The 17,117-nt window shown below is 47.7% G+C and overlaps 4 protein-coding genes across 18 annotated transcripts in view; 3 read left to right on the top strand and 1 right to left on the bottom strand.

Moving 5' to 3' along the window:
- larp1b (La ribonucleoprotein 1B) overlaps positions 1 to 17,117 on the top strand; it is a 35,438-nt gene that overhangs the window by 17,926 nt on the left and 395 nt on the right. The window lies entirely within an intron of this gene.
- On the top strand, positions 11 to 4,789 carry asmt2 (acetylserotonin O-methyltransferase 2). 2 transcript variants are annotated; one of them, XM_084683209.1, is made up of 9 exons: positions 11 to 258; positions 653 to 741; positions 840 to 1,014; positions 1,378 to 1,507; positions 1,606 to 1,674; positions 2,091 to 2,209; positions 2,471 to 2,608; positions 2,745 to 2,867; positions 3,981 to 4,789. In XM_084683209.1, the coding sequence occupies exons 2-9, from the start codon at positions 661 to 663 to the stop codon at positions 4,190 to 4,192; spliced, it is 1,047 nt and encodes a 348-aa protein (XP_084539335.1). In that variant the 5' UTR covers positions 11 to 258; positions 653 to 660; the 3' UTR covers positions 4,193 to 4,789. The 2 variants fall into 2 exon arrangements, with proteins under 2 accessions (XP_084539335.1, XP_084539334.1); XM_084683208.1 differs by having other exon boundaries at positions 650 to 741; positions 3,981 to 4,788.
- LOC146299558 (zinc finger MYM-type protein 1-like) lies at positions 5,064 to 9,148 on the bottom strand. 3 transcript variants are annotated; one of them, XM_084673870.1, is made up of 4 exons: positions 9,123 to 9,148; positions 7,809 to 7,917; positions 7,257 to 7,535; positions 5,064 to 7,022 (listed from the first exon to the last, which is right to left on the bottom strand). In XM_084673870.1, the coding sequence occupies exons 1-4, from the start codon at positions 9,135 to 9,137 to the stop codon at positions 5,128 to 5,130; spliced, it is 2,298 nt and encodes a 765-aa protein (XP_084529996.1). In that variant the 5' UTR covers positions 9,138 to 9,148; the 3' UTR covers positions 5,064 to 5,127. The 3 variants fall into 3 exon arrangements, with proteins under 3 accessions (XP_084529996.1, XP_084530004.1, XP_084530012.1); XM_084673878.1 differs by lacking the exon at positions 9,123 to 9,148 and adding an exon at positions 8,985 to 9,108; XM_084673886.1 differs by lacking the exon at positions 9,123 to 9,148 and having other exon boundaries at positions 7,257 to 7,706; positions 7,809 to 8,906.
- Positions 8,046 to 17,108, top strand: jade1 (jade family PHD finger 1). 10 transcript variants are annotated; one of them, XM_084673790.1, is made up of 12 exons: positions 8,359 to 8,489; positions 9,475 to 9,564; positions 9,692 to 9,784; positions 10,346 to 10,416; positions 11,864 to 12,021; positions 12,351 to 12,535; positions 12,669 to 12,880; positions 13,097 to 13,264; positions 13,391 to 13,507; positions 13,661 to 14,236; positions 15,406 to 15,523; positions 15,637 to 17,108. In XM_084673790.1, exons 2-12 carry the CDS (start codon positions 9,516 to 9,518, stop codon positions 16,473 to 16,475), a joined length of 2,586 nt encoding a protein of 861 aa, XP_084529916.1. In that variant the 5' UTR covers positions 8,359 to 8,489; positions 9,475 to 9,515; the 3' UTR covers positions 16,476 to 17,108. The 10 variants fall into 10 exon arrangements, with proteins under 10 accessions (XP_084529936.1, XP_084529916.1, XP_084529944.1 ...); XM_084673746.1 differs by having other exon boundaries at positions 8,367 to 8,493; XM_084673764.1 differs by lacking the exon at positions 8,359 to 8,489 and adding an exon at positions 9,166 to 9,279.

Genomic DNA, 17,117 nt, shown 5'->3' with positions numbered 1-17,117 from the left:
CCCGTGGCAGAACTGCCTTTTGTCAGTTGCGTGGTCGTGTGCTCTGGCCAGGCAAAACATATTTTAAGATCAGTCATTATTAAAGGAATCGAATACAATTTAAAAAAAAGTTTCATCTCAAGTGAGATGGTTTGATAACAGATTGCAAGCCTACAGGCCATAGCGTTTGTGAATCAACAACTTGGGGTCAGCGATTTACGTAACAGCTCGGCATTCCTTGTTTTCAGGACCGCTTTGTAGGTGACTGCATCGTTAAAGGTGAGGCTTTATGTGGTCCAGCTCGAAAACGGCTGGCTTCATCCAACGCCACTAATTATGTTTTGTATGTTAGTGAATCGTAGTGCAATTAATTAGCAGCCTATATGTATTACATAATGACAGGCGTCACAGTTCAACATTCGTTACACAGGGAACACCTAAATGTTTATCAAGTTTTTTATAAGTTCGAGATGACCGGACCTTTCAGCATGTCAGAATAGCTCGACTCGCGTGAAATCTTTCCTTGTTTAGCGCACTATCCCCTTCCCATTTGAAGATTGTATGAGATGCACCGTCATCCATACTGGCATGGATGAAATAATGTCAAACTACAACCGTATTTGCCTTGCCGCTTAGTGTGTGATGCATGGTCACAATTTAATCCTGGTAGAAGGGAAGACCATGGCTGAGCATCTGTCCCAGAGTGAACTGGACTATCCTTTTAAACTTTTGGAGTTTTTCAATGGCTTCAGAATTTCTAAGGTATTTGGCCCGCCTTTCCTTTAACTATATGGTGTGAAATCTGTCCCAAGTTTTTCAAGTGTTCCTGAGCAATTACACCCAGATTCACCTGTATTTAGGTGATCTTCTCAGCATGTGAGCTGGGGGTGTTCGACCTGCTGTTGCAGTCCCAGAGGGCTCTGAGTGCAGAGATGGTGGCGCGGGAGCTGGGCACCAGCGTGGACGGAGTGGAGAGGCTACTGGATGTGCTGGTGGGCATTGAGATCCTGGAGGTGGAGACAGTAGAGGGAACAGGTGAAGTCCATATAACTGGAGTGACATGGGGATGGGCTTAGCTCATGGGGATGGCTCGATGTTATAGCATGGGGATGGTAATAGCTCATGGGAATGGTTATAGCTCAGTGTTGGATCATGGGGATGGGTACAGCTCAGTGGTAGTGCATTAGGATGGGTGTAGCTTACTGGTAGAGCATTTGACGGAAAATCAAGAGGTAGTAGGTTCAAGCACCTGTACATTGTTTTTACAGTGTCTGCTAAATGATTACATTACATCAGCCCAGTCTTGTTCTATATATCTGGACATGCTCAGCCCTAGTCCTGTTGCCAGTTTGAAAGGCTCTGGAATAATTGTTTAGGAGTCATGTTTTTTGTTGTTAGTTTTCTACAGTAGCACTGATGTAGCAAACCTCTACCTCGCCAAGAGCAGTGCCAAATCTCTTCACGACATGATCCTGTATCAGTCTCAAACTATCTACCCACTCTGGAACCACCTAGCAGATGCCGTGAGGTAGGGTGAAGGCTGCAGCAGTGAGCCTTCGCAACATTAGCTATTGCTTCCAATATACAACGCCAGGCAACGGTTGATTGTTCAATTTGATCATACAGGGAAGGGAAGAACCAAAACCAAAAGACGTTTGGCCTTTCAGCGGAGGACATCTTCCAAACTATTTACAGGTGAATTATGCTTTTATCCAATGCAAAGAGTCACACATACTCTTTATTAGATGTGCCAGGATCGTGACTGTACATGTTGGGTTTGAGTGTTGTCCATGTATGGAGAGTGTTCCCATCCTATTCAGGAAGGGCACTAATATCTCTCCTAAAACACTTGATGCCATCCTTTCTCTTGGTCCTGTGACCAAGTCAGCGAACGCCCCATTTCACAACATGCCTCAAGCGCTTTCTTTGTTTCCTCTTCTCCTCTTACATAGGATTGCTTTGTGCTCCAGAAACTAGAGCTGTGACTGAACACCACACACCAGTGCTTCTTATCTGTCCCTTCAGTGGTTCTGCTGCTGGGTCCTGCTGCAGGTCAGCCCTGTGGTTCCGCTGTGGTTCTAGTGGTGGTCAGACCTGTGGTTTTGTTGCAGGTCAGACGAAGAGATGCTGAAGTTCATGGGTCTGATGAACTCAACGTGGTCCCTGGATGGACACGACGTTGTGACGGCGTTCAACCTTTCCAGTTTTCCCACAATGGTCGACCTCGGAGGTGAACAATAAAAAACACAATTATTTCTTTAAATATAGCCCGCCTCCAAATGTAAAAGTTCCCAGAGCTCTGACGTACGTCTGTGTTTGGACCTAGCTAGAACTCTGACGTTGGTGAATCTCAGTTTCCAAATTGGATATTTAGAGGCTGGTTACTATTTAAGTGCAATTTACTGCAGTGGTGTCCATGCTAATGGACATGAATACATACGATTATCAATAACAATAAAAAAAAAATCAATTTGAGATGTTGTGTGTTCAGGTTGTTCGGGGGCATTAGCCCGTGAGCTGGCCCGGGCCTACCCCTCCTCCTCGGTCACAGTGCTGGACCTGCCCAAGGTCATCCACATGGCCAGGGAGCACTTCTCTGAAGAAGGGGACACCATCGTCTTCCAGGAGGGTGAGCATCAGTTGATTGAATCCTATCACGGCGTCGCCTCTCCAGTCGTGCAAGTGCTGTTCTAGCATGTTTATGACGTGTGCTGCTGCGACGGGCTCCGTTCGGTATGGTGACGTGTTCTCTGTTCCGTGAGCAGGAGACTTCTTTGACGGGGAGATCCCAGAGGCTGATTTGTACATCCTGGCGAGAATCCTCCACGACTGGAAGGAGGAGAAGTGTGAGCAGCTGCTGAGGAAGATATACGCCTGCTGCCATACAGGTGTGTGCTGTTAGCCCAGCCTGCTGCCACACAGGTGTGTGCTGTTAGCCCAGCCTGCTGCCACACAGGTGTGTGCTGTTAGCCCAGCCTGCTGCCACACAGGTGTGTGCTGTTAGCCCAGCCTGCTGCCACACAGGTGTGTGCTGTTAGCCCAGCCTGCTGCCACACAGGTGTGTGCTGTTAGCCCAGCCTGCTGCCCTACAGGTGTGTGCTGTTAGCCCAGCCTGCTGCCACACAGGTGTGTGCTGTTAGCCCAGCCTGCTGCCACACAGGTGTGTGCTGTTAGCCCAGCCTGCTGCCATACAGGTGTGTGCTGTTAGCCCAGCCTGCTGCCATACAGGTGTGTGCTGTTAGCCCAGCCTGCTGCCACACAGGTGTGTGCTGTTAGCCCAGCCTGCTGCCACACAGGTGTGTGCTGTTAGCCCAGCCTGCTGCCACACAGGTGTGTGCTGTTAGCCCAGCCTGCTGCCATACAGGTGTGTGCTGTTAACACAGCCTGCTGCCACACAGGTGTGTGCTGTTAGCCCAGCCTGCTGCCACACAGGTGTGTGCTGTTAGCCCAGCCTGCTGCCACACAGGTGTGTGCTGTTAGCCCAGCCTGCTGCCACACAGGTGTGTGCTGTTAACACAGCCTGCTGCCACACAGGTGTGTGCTGTTAGCCCAGCCTGCTGCCACACAGGTGTGTGCTGTTAACACAGCCTGCTGCCACACAGGTGTGTGCTGTTAACACAGCCTGGTCCTCGGGGCCAAAAGGAGCCAGCAGTTACTCTGGGGTGGCACCTTTATCAACATTGTGTATCCAACTGCTGAATGGGGGCATTTAGAAAAACTCAGTCTTTGTCAATCCATGTGAGAATCAGAATCAGAATTGGTGTTTATTCGCCATAAAAGTTTGCACAGACAAGGAATTTACTTTCCTTTGACCTAGGCAGCCATTTTCGGCGGCCAGTGGGGTAAAAACAGACCGTTCTTCGACTCTGACCATCAAAATACTGTTAGAACTCTGCACTTCAGATTTTCTGGTGTAGTTTCTATAGGCGCTATTTGTATGTAATGCTTTGAATAGAAGTGTCTGCTGAGTGGATCAAATGTAAATGTTGTTCCCTGTGTAGGCGGGGGAGTTCTCCTGGTGGAGGCTCTGCTGCTTGAGAACAGACGTGGTCCGGTCATGGCCCAGATCTTCTCCCTCAACATGCTGGTGCAGACCGAGGGCAAAGAACACCCTCCCTCCCAGTACTCACGCATGCTGACCGCCGCCGGCTTCCACAGTGTCCAGGTCTGCCGGACCGGGAAGTCCTATGACGCTATCCTGGCCATCAAGTGAGCCTCTCCAGATTAGACAGGAGTCATGGAGGATTGTGGTAAAGCTACATCGAGTCAGATAACGTTTTTGTGAAAAGCAGTTTGGTGTCTGCATGACCTTGCTTCTCTGGGCTGGTTCCTATGGTGACAGCTCCCTCCACAGACCTCTTTTGCCCCTCCGTGATCCAGCGTGTCCCTTTCAGATGTCCGGGAGGCAAATGTTGGTGTCCACATCTCGTAATGACCCTGGTGACCTTAGACATTTAGATACATTTCTTATCTGTGTTTCACAGTAACCATATCACTGTTTCTGATATCTACCTGAGATTCAGCAATGTTTCAATCATAATTGTGAATAACATAAGATCATATCCATTAACTCACAAATAATTACAGTATGATATCTGTATCCTTAATGAATACTATCAATATTAATGTAGGTTTAATCAAGTAGTTTCTATTAAAATCTTTGTCTCACAAAATTATTTCCGTTGTGTTCATCTGTAACCCTACCCAGTGTCCAAAGTGTGGCGCTGAGCTCTCGATTGAACATCCACATTGAGAAGGCGTCCCTTGTTTTATTTTAATCTCGGTTTACAGCACATTGAGCGTTACGTCTTTTAACAATTACCCTTTGAACTTGTAATAGTACCAGCTGTCAGCCATTTTCAGAAACAATGACTGTACTTGATTTGTCTTCCCAATGATTTTATGAAGACTACCCCCACTGAGACCAGAAGTAAAATTGTGTGCCCAGCAGTGTTCAGCAGGGTTCTAGGCCATTTGAAATGGGGGGCCAGTTGTATTGTTAGAGGGGCCAGTTACATTAGACGTTATTGCTGTCATATTGTTTTCTTCACTGAATTGCAGGCATTAACAGGCAAAAGACCATGTTTATTATCATTCAACCATTTATTTGCATTTCCATTATATTTTCACATTTGCATTACATTACAGTCACAGCAACTGTATTCTACGGTTTTTGTGTTTTTTTGCAAAAAGATCAGCAAATTCCTCTAGATTCAAGGCCTTTGCCCTCCTTGACTCGATATTTAAAACACCTACATTTCTTAATCTGTCATCTGACATTGTGGACCTGAGATACGTTTTCACCAGCTTTATTGCAGAAAAACTCCGTTCACAATAAGCAGTACTTACAGGGATTGAAACAGCTATCTTGCACAGTTTAAAGAGCTCAAAGAAAACTTCTTTGTAAGGCTCAATGACTAATGTCAGCTCTACGACACTGGAGGGTCTCTGCATGCCACTCTGTATTTTCCTTTCTAAAACTCTTTTGAAATGATGTAGTTCATGTCCCAAGTCCTCAATATTTGATTCATACATTCTAGCAAATGGAAACAGGGACTTCTCTTTGAGAAACACATCACTTGTAGGGTTTAGAGTTTGGATGCCATTCATTATGTCACAGGTTTTGCTAGAGAACCTTCTGTTAAGCTCAATGAGCATATGATCTAAAACTGGGTAGAAAAGTTGTGTACGAAAACTGCCCTTTTCTCGTTCTAAATCTGACGTCTGACCCACTGTACTGACTACACAGTCTCCATTAAATTGAGAGCGTAGCTTTTTGGGTCGTTTTGCAGGGGGGTGTATTGCAGTATCACATTGCTCAGCTGTGTTCAACACTTCATTCCATAAGTTGTCAAATAATGACTCATCCCTGTAGTCATTTAAAGTTTGAACTAAGACTTCAACTAAACCAACAGCCTTTGACAGGTCAAGTGATGGAGACTGTAGCATATCGGATAGGAATGTTGCTTCTCCAAACACTTTGTGGAGTATTACAAGGCACACAATGAATTGTAAATCTATCTGTGCAAGCAGACCTCGTGCCTCAACAGATCTGTCACTATTGTGTTCTTGGACTATGTCTTGCAGGACTCGCTTAATGGCAGGCAATCTATCAATAATAGTATGTAGAGTCATATAGCCACATGCCCAGCGAGGGTCACTTAGTATCTGAAGCTCTCTAGGTGCACCTGGGTACATCTCTTTTTGTATGCTAAGCCATTTTTGATGCACATATGACCCAGATGTGAAGACATATAGTCTTTCTAGTAAGGAGAAGAACTGTCCTACCTCAGGGACAGCTTTGACTGTATCCACTAAAACCAAGTTTAGACAGTGTGCACTGCTGTGGATGTAAAAGGCATGCTTTGCTTGTTCTTTAATGCGTGCCTGGACACCTGAATGCTTGCCACTCATAACTGAAGCACCGTCATATGCTTGGCCTACTAGGTTGTTTTTGTATTCAAGACCATGACTTTCTAATATGTGTATGATTCTGTCAGTAAGCCCTGCTGCATCTAGTCGATCAGCCGATTCAAAGTGGAGAAAACTCTCATGGACAGCTCCACTGCAATAGTACCTAAGTACAAGAGATATTTGCTCCTTTTGTTTGATGTCTTTCGTTTCGTCTGCCATTATGCTAAAGACCTCACTATCTTTCACTTCTGCTATAATTTGTGTTCGAACCATGTCTGCCAAAGAACTCAGAACCTCATTCTGAATCCCTTTGCTTGTATATGTTGCGTTATGAATGGAAGTCAACCTTTTTTTCACAGTTGTGTCATGCTTAGCTATTGTTTCTAGAATGGCCATGAAGTTACCTTTATTATCTGACTCTGCAGGCTCATCGTGTCCTCTTTGTGCAATGTTTTGTGTGGCTGTAAGTAGTAGTACTTCTCCTATTGTTTTAATATAGTCCCGATTTTCTTGAACCTGTTTGTTGTGTTCCTTGTTTAGGACATTTACATCAGAGTCCCCCATCAGAGTTCTTCGGTATATGTTCATCATTGGCTGCACGTGGGGTTCGTCCTGGGATTTGCAAATATCTGCCAAAGAATATATATATATATATATATAATTAAAAGTATCTATTTGGGTAATTTTAGATATACCATTGACATCGGACAACTTCTGAAATCCATCTGATATCTATATTACAAGCCCAATCGCATGTAAATACGAATTAAGGTCAATTACAAACCGACTCTTTTCTATAAACCATGTTAACGGACACTTGCCCTGCTTTACAAGTAACCACAGATTTACTCAACATCACAAACCTGATGGTCCACTGCTTGTGGATGCACGTGGCTCCTCTGTTGGTGTCTCACTCTCAGCCTCTATGTCACCCTCAGCCTCAGTCTCTCCATCTGTCTCACTTTCTTGCTCTACTATACCTTCACTCTCAGTCTCCCCATCAGACAAGTCTTCCTGCTCTCTCTCTGCAGGCTCTCTGCTCTCTCTTGCTTTCTCCACACCTGAACCATTTGGCTCTGTCTCACTGTCTTTTCTTTGGAAGAGGGACATGATGTCCTTCTTTCTCTTCATTTTGGTGAGATCTATAGAACAAAAGAAATGGGGACCAAGTTTATTAATTCATTTACTGAAAACAACGGACTTGCTAGGTACTACCCTTTATGTCGTTTAACGTTACAAACAATGCGTTTACTGAGTGTGGTTATGTAAAGACAACACCATGAGTTTGATCACATATTGGATCCTTTTTCATCCTGTCACAAAGTAACAAACGGACAGGTTAAGATTATCTGATCTAACGTTACACTTCTGTTATGCATCTAATACAAATGCAACAAATTAACAATTGTACTCACCTCTATATTTCCTTCGTTGCGTTTTAACTACAATATTCGCGCAGAATTTCTTACATCTTCTGAAAAAAACTTGCAGATGGTATGTTGTGTTCCGCCTAAAGCAGTCCCTCTAGAAAATGTGTGGGTTACATTAGTGTTCCTCGTTGCGTATATGACAATCGTTAGAAAAAAATAGTTATGTAAAAATTATTTCAGACTCCACATTTAGGGTGACCACAAGGGGGTCTAAGCTTCCAGTGATCAACGTGACTATGTGTGAGTGAATAAATTGCTATGGATTTGAGTTAAATGGAGGAGACCTGTTCGTTATCACCACCAGAAATACAGTAATACTACGGACACGAGTTGCGAAGGTGCAGTTTGGATAATTTGTCGTGATTAAGTGTTCAAACTGACAATTTACGGTCACTCAACTACAGCTGATATGATCCAAATAACAGGGTGGGCACTGATAGTTATGGAAGAACTGAAGTTAAGGATTACAACTTGTTTTTCGGTGTGAGTGCACTCTAGTGGCGTAAAACAGTAGCGTTAGTTTAATAACAACCAGCAGTAAATAGGGCAGAGTCGACTTCAGGCCGACAGCGTGTCAGTATATTTGGAATGCTGCTGGTCGGACTGAACTCACTGCTGCTTAAAACTACTCACAAATTTAGACCAGCCGCACCTGCCGGAAGTTCTGTAGGTACTGTGTATTTAAAAATAATTGTACATGGGTTTAAAATACTAGCATTCTGCCAGAAGTTGGCTCAGTTCATTGAAAACTAGTGTAACTATAGTGGAAAGCTAGCTAGCTAAATAAGCGGGTAACGTAAACCCGTCGCTAGAAACAGCATCAGCAACGTCATTTAAAATGGCGCAAAAGATTAAGTTCACTGGGCGGAATATGGTATAATGTATCCACTTAGCATACTTGTTATGATGCAAGTTTAAGTAACGCTAAAACATTAGAAAAGTAGCTATACAGGTTCAATAGTATTGTTTTTGTACGCTTGAATGACAGCTAACTACTTAGCTAGCTAGCTGACCACTCACAGTTAGCTAGCACTATCGTGTTAGCCGGCGAGCTACACAACAAAAAATCGTAAATCATCAGATTTGAACCATTTGGCCTGGTTGTTTTTAGCTAACCAGACAGTTGCTGTGTGGCGAAGCTTGAGCTTGTGGGTGTTTTACCTCAAGCGGCGCCTCAATGTGTGCTAGAAATCTAGCAGATGTGTTTTACTTCAAAACTAGCTAGACTAGCAAATAAGTTCTAGGTTTTACATGTGGGGGCTGGAGTGGTTAGATTTTGTTTTTGCGCTGCGTGTTTACCTTATGACTGCTCATCTGATGTGGACTATTATGACGCGTTTGTGTACACGTGTTACATTTACTGAAAGGAGGGTTGCACGTTTGTCAGACTGCTGGTTTAATTAGTCTCTTGTGGGTTAGCGAGCGGGCTGCACTGTCGTTTTAACACGCATGACAGGTCTCAGCTTTAGTGACAACCAAAATGACATCACACGCTTTTCGTCTGACTCGTGTAAACAAACAACATATAGTAGCCATATTCTACAATGCGAGGATTATGTTATGCCAGCTATCAAACGTGTATTGAAATTTTACATCATGGCATCTGCTCTATGTTGATGTATTAAATTACTGATGATCGCTCTCCTTTCAGACTTACCAGAGACCAGTACATCACATAATCATCCCAGGAGCATGAAGAGAACCCGACATGACAGCAGCAGCGAGGACTCAGACCATGGAAGTAAGCAGCCTTTAGCACAGAGCATGCTTCAAACAGCCCTCATTACTTGACTATGGAATACAAATTAATTCTTAGTGACTATATATCGTTAAATAAGAGGATTTATGAATGTATTCTCCATGTTCAGGGAAGCAACAGAAGTATAAGAAGAGAGAGCAAGCCTACTGCCTGAGGAGCAGGGAGAGGCGTGGCCTGGGGAGGCTTAGAGAGATGTCTGCAGGTTAGAGGAGTAGGGAGAGATGTCTGCAGGTTAGAGGAGTAGGGAGAGATGTCTGCAGGTTAGAGGAGTAGGGAGAGATGTCTGCAGGTTAGAGGAGCAGGGAGAGATGTCTGCAGGTTAGAGGAGCAGGGAGAGATGTCTGCAGGTTAGAGGAGCAGGGAGAGATGTCTGCAGGTTAGAGGAGCAGGGAGAGATGTCTGCAGGTTAGAGGTGTAGGGAGAGATGTCTGCAGGGAGAGATGTCTGCAGATTAGAGGAGTAGGGAGAGATGTCTGCAGGTTAGAGGAGCAGGGAGAGATGTCTGCAGGTTAGAGGAGCAGGGAAAGATGTCTGCAGGTTAGAGGAGCAGGGAGAGATGTCTGCAGAGAGAGATGTCTGCAGGTTAGGGGCAGGGTTTAAACATTCAGTTCTCTGTGAACAACACTCTCCCCAAAAAGACATGGTGATTTATACAGGAGAATCCAAGCAGATTAGAGTAACGCATCTATAGCGACAGGAAGGGTTAATTACTGAATAGTTTCAATGCAACTAAATGAGTATGTTCTTTTTTGTCCTTTTTAAGGTAATTCCACGTCCTGGTCGCAGCAGTCTAAATTGCTCCATAGAAAAAGTCAGGGGACCAAACCCTCAGAGGTACAACCTCTTCCCTCTCTTTCCTTTCTGTGTCTCTCTGTCTCTCTCCCTCGCTCTGTCTCTTGTCTCTCTGTCTCCTCCTCTCTATCTCCGTCTCTCTCCCTCTCTCTGTTTCTATCTCTTCCTCAGTTCAGTTATATCACTGACACACACACACACACACACACACTATATATATATATATATATATATATATATATATATATATATATATATTAGTCTCTCCAGCATGCTACCCCCAAACCCTTTTTAACTTCAAGTGCTTTATTGACATGTTAAGATATATTTCAAATATTGCCAAAACAAACAGACTGTACAGTATACATATAGTAGATATGACACAAATACAAACATACATGTACTTATACATACAAATGGTCATTGCAGGTTCCTACATACTTTGCTTCCAAAACTGCCAACAATTATGTAAATAATTGTATTTCTTCTTTTTTCTTTCTCCATTTGATCATCATTATGGTGAAGTATGTTGTTTGAATTTCTCTATGAAGGTCACATTTGGTTAGGAAGCTAGGAAGCTAACCAAATGCCTGTCCCTGTGATTAGCCTGACCACAGCCTCTCCTCCCTGGGTGCTGGGTCAGCCTGTGAGGGCCTCTACGGCCAGGCTGTGCTCTCTGTGTCGGTACATAGGTCATGTCTTCTATAGGTTTGGATCAGACAGTTTGCCAGTCTGTACTGTGTGCACACAATGTCGTGTCAAAATAGCATTCTAGTTTGTTCTGTCTCTTTCTTTGAGTGCTGTCCTGAGGTGTGGTGGAGTTGCTCTGTGAACTGACCCTCTGGACCAGCTGACACTTTTATCTCTGTTCCTCTGGGCATTTCAGGTCTTGGTGTTGGTAGAAGGGGGGATTGGCCTACTTAAGGCCAATTGAAGACATGTATTTTGTTTTCGTGTGGACTCTGAGGTGTTTAAAGAGTTTTGATGGGGTGTGTCAAACTCTTGGTGTGTTACTGGAGCCCACCCTTCTGCTGTAGTGCAATGGGTTGTATTATTAATTCGATTATTTTCAACTCTGTTTTAATACTTAAATGAATAGATAGATATAGATAGTATAGAATGCTCTTCTGACTTTGTCTTCAACCTAATTTACAGCCACGTAAATGGTCAATTTAGATCCAAATATGTGTGGGTTCTATGACAGTGAATCCCAGTGAGAAAGTAAATCTTTTTGACCTTTTGGATCTTTTCATCAGAAAAAGGTTGACAGAATGACTGGAGTTGGTCCAGGAGTTCTTGTATCAGAAGGAAATCTCTCTCTCTCTCTCTGTGTCTCTCTCTCTCTCTCTCTCTCTCTCTCTCTCTCTCTCTCTCTCTCTCTCTCTCTGTGTCTCTCTCTCTCTGTGTCTCTCTCTCTCTGTGTCTCTCTCGTGTGACACAATGCTAGATGTTCCCCTTGCTGACTCTGTCCTCTGACCCCATGGCGCAGGTGTTCAGGACAGACTTGATCACAGCCATGAAGCTGCATGACTCGTGCCAGCTGGCCCCAGAGGAGTTCTACGTGCTGGCGGACCCCTGGAGGCAGCAGTGGGAGAAGGGGGTGCAGGTGCCGGTCTCCCCCCAGTCCATCCCCCAGCCGGTCGCACGGTACGGCAGAACAGACCCGCTCCCTCCGCCTCTCATACTCCCCTTCTTCTGGTTATTGTTAACAGGTCACCAGGCTAAACAATCCTAGTAAGACATCATTCTTATCATGCTCTAAACGCCGTACTATGCAGTTGCAATGATATTGTATGGTTATTTTGCACTGTGCCTAGAGACTGTCCCTTGACTCTGACCATTGAAATACTGTTAAGCGTCGAGGAACTTTTTGATCCTTGATTTTTTGGTTTGTTGGGCTGAACATCGGCCATGCCCCGCTTAAAGCGCGTGCTCGTCGTTCTGTAAATGATCCCTGAGGCCCCGTGCTCCTCCAGGCTGGCAGCGGACCAGGGGACGGAGGCCCGGTTCACGCGGCCCAAGGGCCGTCTGCGCTCGCCGGGCTGCCCGGCGCTGGGCTACGTGGACGTCCTGGCGCTGGCGGAGGGCACGTGTCGCTACGACCTGAACGAGCAGGACGTGGCCTGGCTGCACGTCGTCAACCAGGAGTTCTGTCGGATGGGTGAGAACCGCCCCCCCCCCCCCCCTCCTCATGACACATCCAGCCCCCCGCCCGTTCCAGTGTAGGGATGCCCGCGCTAAACGCGTCGTTGCCGCAGTAGGGATGACCGCGTGACCGCGTTTGCTGCTTGTAGGGATGCCAGTGCTGGACGAGATCACCATGGAGAGGGTCATGGAGGAGTTTGAGCGCCGTTGCTATGACAACATGAGCCACACCATGAAGACGGAGGAGGGCCTGGGCATCGAGTACGACGAGGACGTGGTGTGCGACGTGTGCCAGTCTCCTGACGGGGAGGACAACAACGAGATGGTCTTCTGTGACAAGTGCAACATCTGTGTGCACCAGGTGGGCGGTTTGTTAACCCTCACCCAGACCAGGCGGGTCGACTCCCCTGCTGGCTCTGGATTTATTTATATTTGTGTTTTTTTTTCTGTTTTGGTGTGGCTAAGGTGTGTGTGTGTGCGTGTGTATGCTGTCAGTGTGTGTGTGTGTGTGTATGCTGCGTTTATGTGCTGTGTGTGTGTGTGTGTGCTGTGCTAACTGGCCCTGGTCCCCTGGCAGGCGTGCTATGGCATCCAGAAGGTTCCGGCTGGGAGCTGGCTGTGTCGGAGCTGTGCCCTCGGCCTCCAACCCCGGTGCCAGCTGTGCCCCCGGGAGGGCGGCGCTATGAAACCCACGCGCAGTGGAAGCAAGTGGGTTCATGTCAGCTGTGCCCTGTGGATCCCAGAGGTGAGCCCCCCTGACCCTGGGGGTTGCTGAGGTGTGACTCCTCCCCTGACCCCCCTGGTTCTCCCACGGTAGCGGAGGGATGACCACAGACACCTTCCAAACGTTACCTAACGTCTGTTTCTGCAGGTGAGCATTGGGAACCCCGAGAAGATGGAGCCCATAACCAATATGTCCCAGATCCCCAGTAGCCGCTGGGCGCTGCTGTGCTGCCTGTGTAAGAAGAGCACCGGCGCGTGCATACAGGTGCTCAGGAGCCCCCCACACCGACACATGGAACTGTGGAATGTGTTCATCGTGCAGACACTTTCCTATATCACAATAACGTCAAAAAAAAAAAAACATGACTCACGTCTTCCTATTGCATTCACACTGACTCTACTTTCTCGTCCCCCTCAGTGCTCAGCCAAGAACTGCCGGACCGCATTCCACGTGACGTGTGGCCTTCACAACCGGCTGGAGATGAACACCATCTTGACCGAGGAGGACGAGGTGAAGTTCAAGTCCTACTGCCCCGAGCACTCTGGACCGGAGGGCAAGTCCAGGGAGGAGAGCCGGCCGGAGGAGAGCGAGGGGGCCAGAGAGAAGCGGAGGAGGAGGAGGGGGAGAGTGAAAGAGGAGCAGGAGGAGCAGCGGGGCCCCCCCGGCCCCCCCCCGGGAGGCCTGGACATCCAGCAGCAGCAGCAGTGGCAGGAGGAGGAGCAGCGGGTCAGCCTGCGCCGGCTGAAGCTGCAGCAGCTGGAGGAGGACTTCTACCAGTGCGTGGACGTGGGGGAGGTGGCCCAGTGCCTGGCCGTGGCCGAGCAGGCCGTGGACTTTGTGTTCCAGTACTGGAAGCTGAAGCGGCGGGCCGGCTTCAACCAGCCGCTGCTCCGGCCCCGGCAGGAGGAGGAGGAGAGCCTGGAGCGCTGCCAGCACGCCGTGCTGCTCAGGAGGCTGCAGCTCTTCACGCACCTGCGCCAAGACCTGGAGAGGGTAGGTCCCCCCGCCGCAGCCCCCTGCCCCGCCCCCCTAACCTGCCCCGCCCCCCTAACCTGCCCCGCCCCCCCTTCTCGCCCCACACCACCCCCCTGCCCCACACCGCCATCCTGCCCACGGCGCGCGCCCCCTGAGAGCAGGTGCTGGGTGCTGTAGCATCAGGGAGGAGGAGGAGCTTAAACACATGAAGAGCCGACAGACAGGAGAATGAACCTATGCTGCAGATCTGTGAAGGGATGCTACCAATAAACGCGCAGTATAGTTCAACATACCTGGCTGCTATCTTGTCTGATGCTGGTTAGGGAACACGTCGTGGCGTTAATATGCCCCCAGGAGCACGCTGCACTGGTGCATGTCAACTTTCACGTCTTGAGTTCCTCATGAATAGGAAGTAAACGTCTGTGTTTGCCAGTGCATGCCCACATGGAGAGGAACAGTCTAGACTGACAGATTCAGAACTCAGTAGATGCAGGGGATACACCTAAGACAATGTCTAAATATAGAACTTTTTTTCACTCAGCAGGTTGAGAATTGTGCAGGCTAACCTTTTAAAGAGTAACTTAAAAGCAGGGTAGGCAATTTTGTTGAGAAGCACCATTTGCTGAAATAAACACATTCTGATGGCAACCAATACATCTTAAGGATTGACATTAAAATTAAGTAAATCCAATATCTGTGGGACTGTAATAAACACGAGGTTGGTTAAGGTTGGACTGGCACTCATGATTGGACGGGCTACTTATCTGTCTACCTACCTTCTGGCAGTAGTCAGGGAGCATTTTCGTGCGTTCTGGGGTAGTTGCTTTGAAGGTAGGGGGTGGGATATTTCGGTTTGAATCATTTCAACCTCAAGCAAAAATTGCTAGGTTGGCAAAACTTGCCTATCCTGCCATAACTTTTAATTCTGAGTTAAAGGTAAAGCACAGCTGGACTCAGTGGTTCTCAAAGTGGTTAGGGTTAGCCGTGGAATCTGCCACCCATAGCCAGGGAATCCAAGTGAAGTCCATGCCTAACAGTCTCTGTGGTTAAGGTCAGTAACCGTTTTAAGGTTAGTAACAGTGTCTATGGTTACGGTTAGTAACAGTGTCTATGGTTAAGGTTAGTAACCGTATTCAGGTTAGTAACAGTGTCTATGGTTACGGTCAGTAACGGTGCGTAACCTGCAGGTGCGTAACCTGACCTACATGGTGACGCGGCGGGAGAAGATGAAGCGAGCGCTGCTGCGTGTTCAGGAGCAAGTCGTCCAACAGCAGCTCCGACAGCTGGACCAGCAGCAGCTGACTGGTGAGTGGCCTGGCCTCCCGCGCGTCTCCTGCCGGGCCTGGAGCCAAGAGGTCCTGGCGTTCCCGAACACTTAGCCAAACCTAACTGTTGGAGCCATTTCTCGTTTTGGTCAGGTGATGCGTCCGCCAAGGCCTCAGAGGAGAGGATGCCTGCCGAGTCAGGTGGGAGGTCTGCTCGCGGCAGCGCGGCCACGCGCGGCTCAAGAAGGAAGGAGCGGGGGAAGGCGGGGCACAGGAGGAGTCCAGTCCAGGTGCCAACCAATCAGAGAGGGCGGGAGGATCAGCACACGCCGGTCGAGGACGGCCACACCAGACTGGAGCGTCCGGACGAGGTGCGCCCTCCCCGAGCGCAGCCGCCTGGGGCGCGAGGCAGCGTCTGGGTGGGAGGCCCCTACCCAGACCTGCAGCAGCGGAGGGTCAGCGTGGTGCTGACCAGGCTGAGGCCAGATGCCGAGCAGCAGCACGCAGAGCAGAGGAGGAGGAGCGGACGCAGGGAAAGGTCCCTCCTCCAGGCCGGAAGCAGACTGGGGACCTGTGATAGAAACTCCTCTGCAGAGGACAGTCCTGGTGACTGCAGACCATCCACTCAGCCGGTGTCAGCGCCCATCAAGCCCCCAGGGGGCCAGAGGAAGGAGCCCTGCGCTCGCGCCAACGGTCTGCTCTCTACAGCCGTGGGCAGCCATCTGAAAAACTGGGGGAAGTTCCGAATCCCCAGGAGGAGTGAGAGAGCGTCGGAGACCCCCGCCCAGCCCAGCAAAGTGCCCTCCGGGCCTGCTTGCAGCCCCAAGGAGCCCTCCTACCCCAGGACGAGGCTACGGACCGGGACTGAGGGCAGCCTCCCTGGAGTGGAGCCGTGCGTGAGGAGGTGTCACTCTCACCAGCTACGGGGAGACTCCGCCCTTGCCCGGCGCTACTGCGCTGACATCATCCGCCAGGGCGTTCTGGCTTCTTGATTGGTTTAAAAAGAAGAAAAAAAAGGGTAGAACACTTGAAAGTGAGGCTGGGTAAGGGGTGGTGGATTAAGCTAAACTAGCTGGTAGTCTTATTTTGTTTTAGCGAAGATCAATATATGTATATTTTTGGTAACATCTGTCATCGTGATTCTTTATATTTTCTTCATAAAAGTCTAGTTGAGAAGGCTTGATTATGCCACTCACAAGCTATTACAGAGTTAAGACTATCGCTTGGGTACATAAGCAGAGTATATTTTTTTCAAAGCTAAATTATACAACAATTGCAGAGTTCTCAATTGTTGGCAGTATGCGTGTCCTGGAATCAAGTGTTAATGAGAATTATTTCAGAGGTATTCTGGAATGGATGAATACACAATCTAATTGTGTCCTATAGTTTGTATACAGGAAGTCCTAGTCACAACACCCTTCACCTCTACAGCCCAGAACCTCAACTGAAGGAAGTTGAAATAATGTGCCTAGCTTTTATTTGAAGCCCTTTGCACTAAGAGTATGGCACCGAATTGTCAAAGATACTTTTCTTTTCTTTTTTTTTACACTGAATCAGTTTTGCTGCTGCTGTACTGTTATGCAAAGTAATTTAGTTTGTCACAAATAAAAATGGAAACCCTTCAAGCAGTGCCA

Source organism: Hypomesus nipponensis, chromosome 3 (assembly GCF_054491055.1).
Source record: "Hypomesus nipponensis isolate SF chromosome 3, ASM5449105v1, whole genome shotgun sequence".
Lineage (NCBI taxonomy): Eukaryota > Metazoa > Chordata > Actinopteri > Osmeriformes > Osmeridae > Hypomesus > Hypomesus nipponensis.
The sequence above is the reverse complement of the archived record's forward strand: the minus strand, read 5'-3'. Positions and strand labels throughout refer to the sequence as shown.

What these genes read in the sequence shown, in the direction of transcription:
- asmt2 (XM_084683209.1), top strand. Translation starts at nt 661, where the DNA reads ATGGCTGAGCATCTGTCCCAGAGTGAACTGGACTATCCTTTTAAACTT. An exon ending in CACAATGGTCGACCTCGGAG is followed by an intron (nt 2,210 to 2,470) that starts GTGAACAATAAA and finishes TTGTGTGTTCAG; the next exon opens with GTTGTTCGGGGGCATTAGCC. An exon ending in CACCATCGTCTTCCAGGAGG is followed by an intron (nt 2,609 to 2,744) that starts GTGAGCATCAGT and finishes TTCCGTGAGCAG; the next exon opens with GAGACTTCTTTGACGGGGAG.
- jade1 (XM_084673746.1), top strand. Translation starts at nt 8,412, where the DNA reads ATGCTGCTGGTCGGACTGAACTCACTGCTGCTTAAAACTACTCACAAA. An exon ending in GCTTAGAGAGATGTCTGCAG is followed by an intron (nt 9,785 to 10,345) that starts GTTAGAGGAGTA and finishes GTCCTTTTTAAG; the next exon opens with GTAATTCCACGTCCTGGTCG. An exon ending in CCAGGAGTTCTGTCGGATGG is followed by an intron (nt 12,536 to 12,668) that starts GTGAGAACCGCC and finishes TGCTGCTTGTAG; the next exon opens with GGATGCCAGTGCTGGACGAG.
- LOC146299558 (XM_084673870.1), bottom strand. An exon ending in GCAACGAAGGAAATATAGAG is followed by an intron (nt 7,536 to 7,808) that starts GTGAGTACAATT and finishes TTTGTTCTATAG; the next exon opens with ATCTCACCAAAATGAAGAGA. An exon ending in CACAAGCAGTGGACCATCAG is followed by an intron (nt 7,023 to 7,256) that starts GTTTGTGATGTT and finishes ATTCTTTGGCAG; the next exon opens with ATATTTGCAAATCCCAGGAC.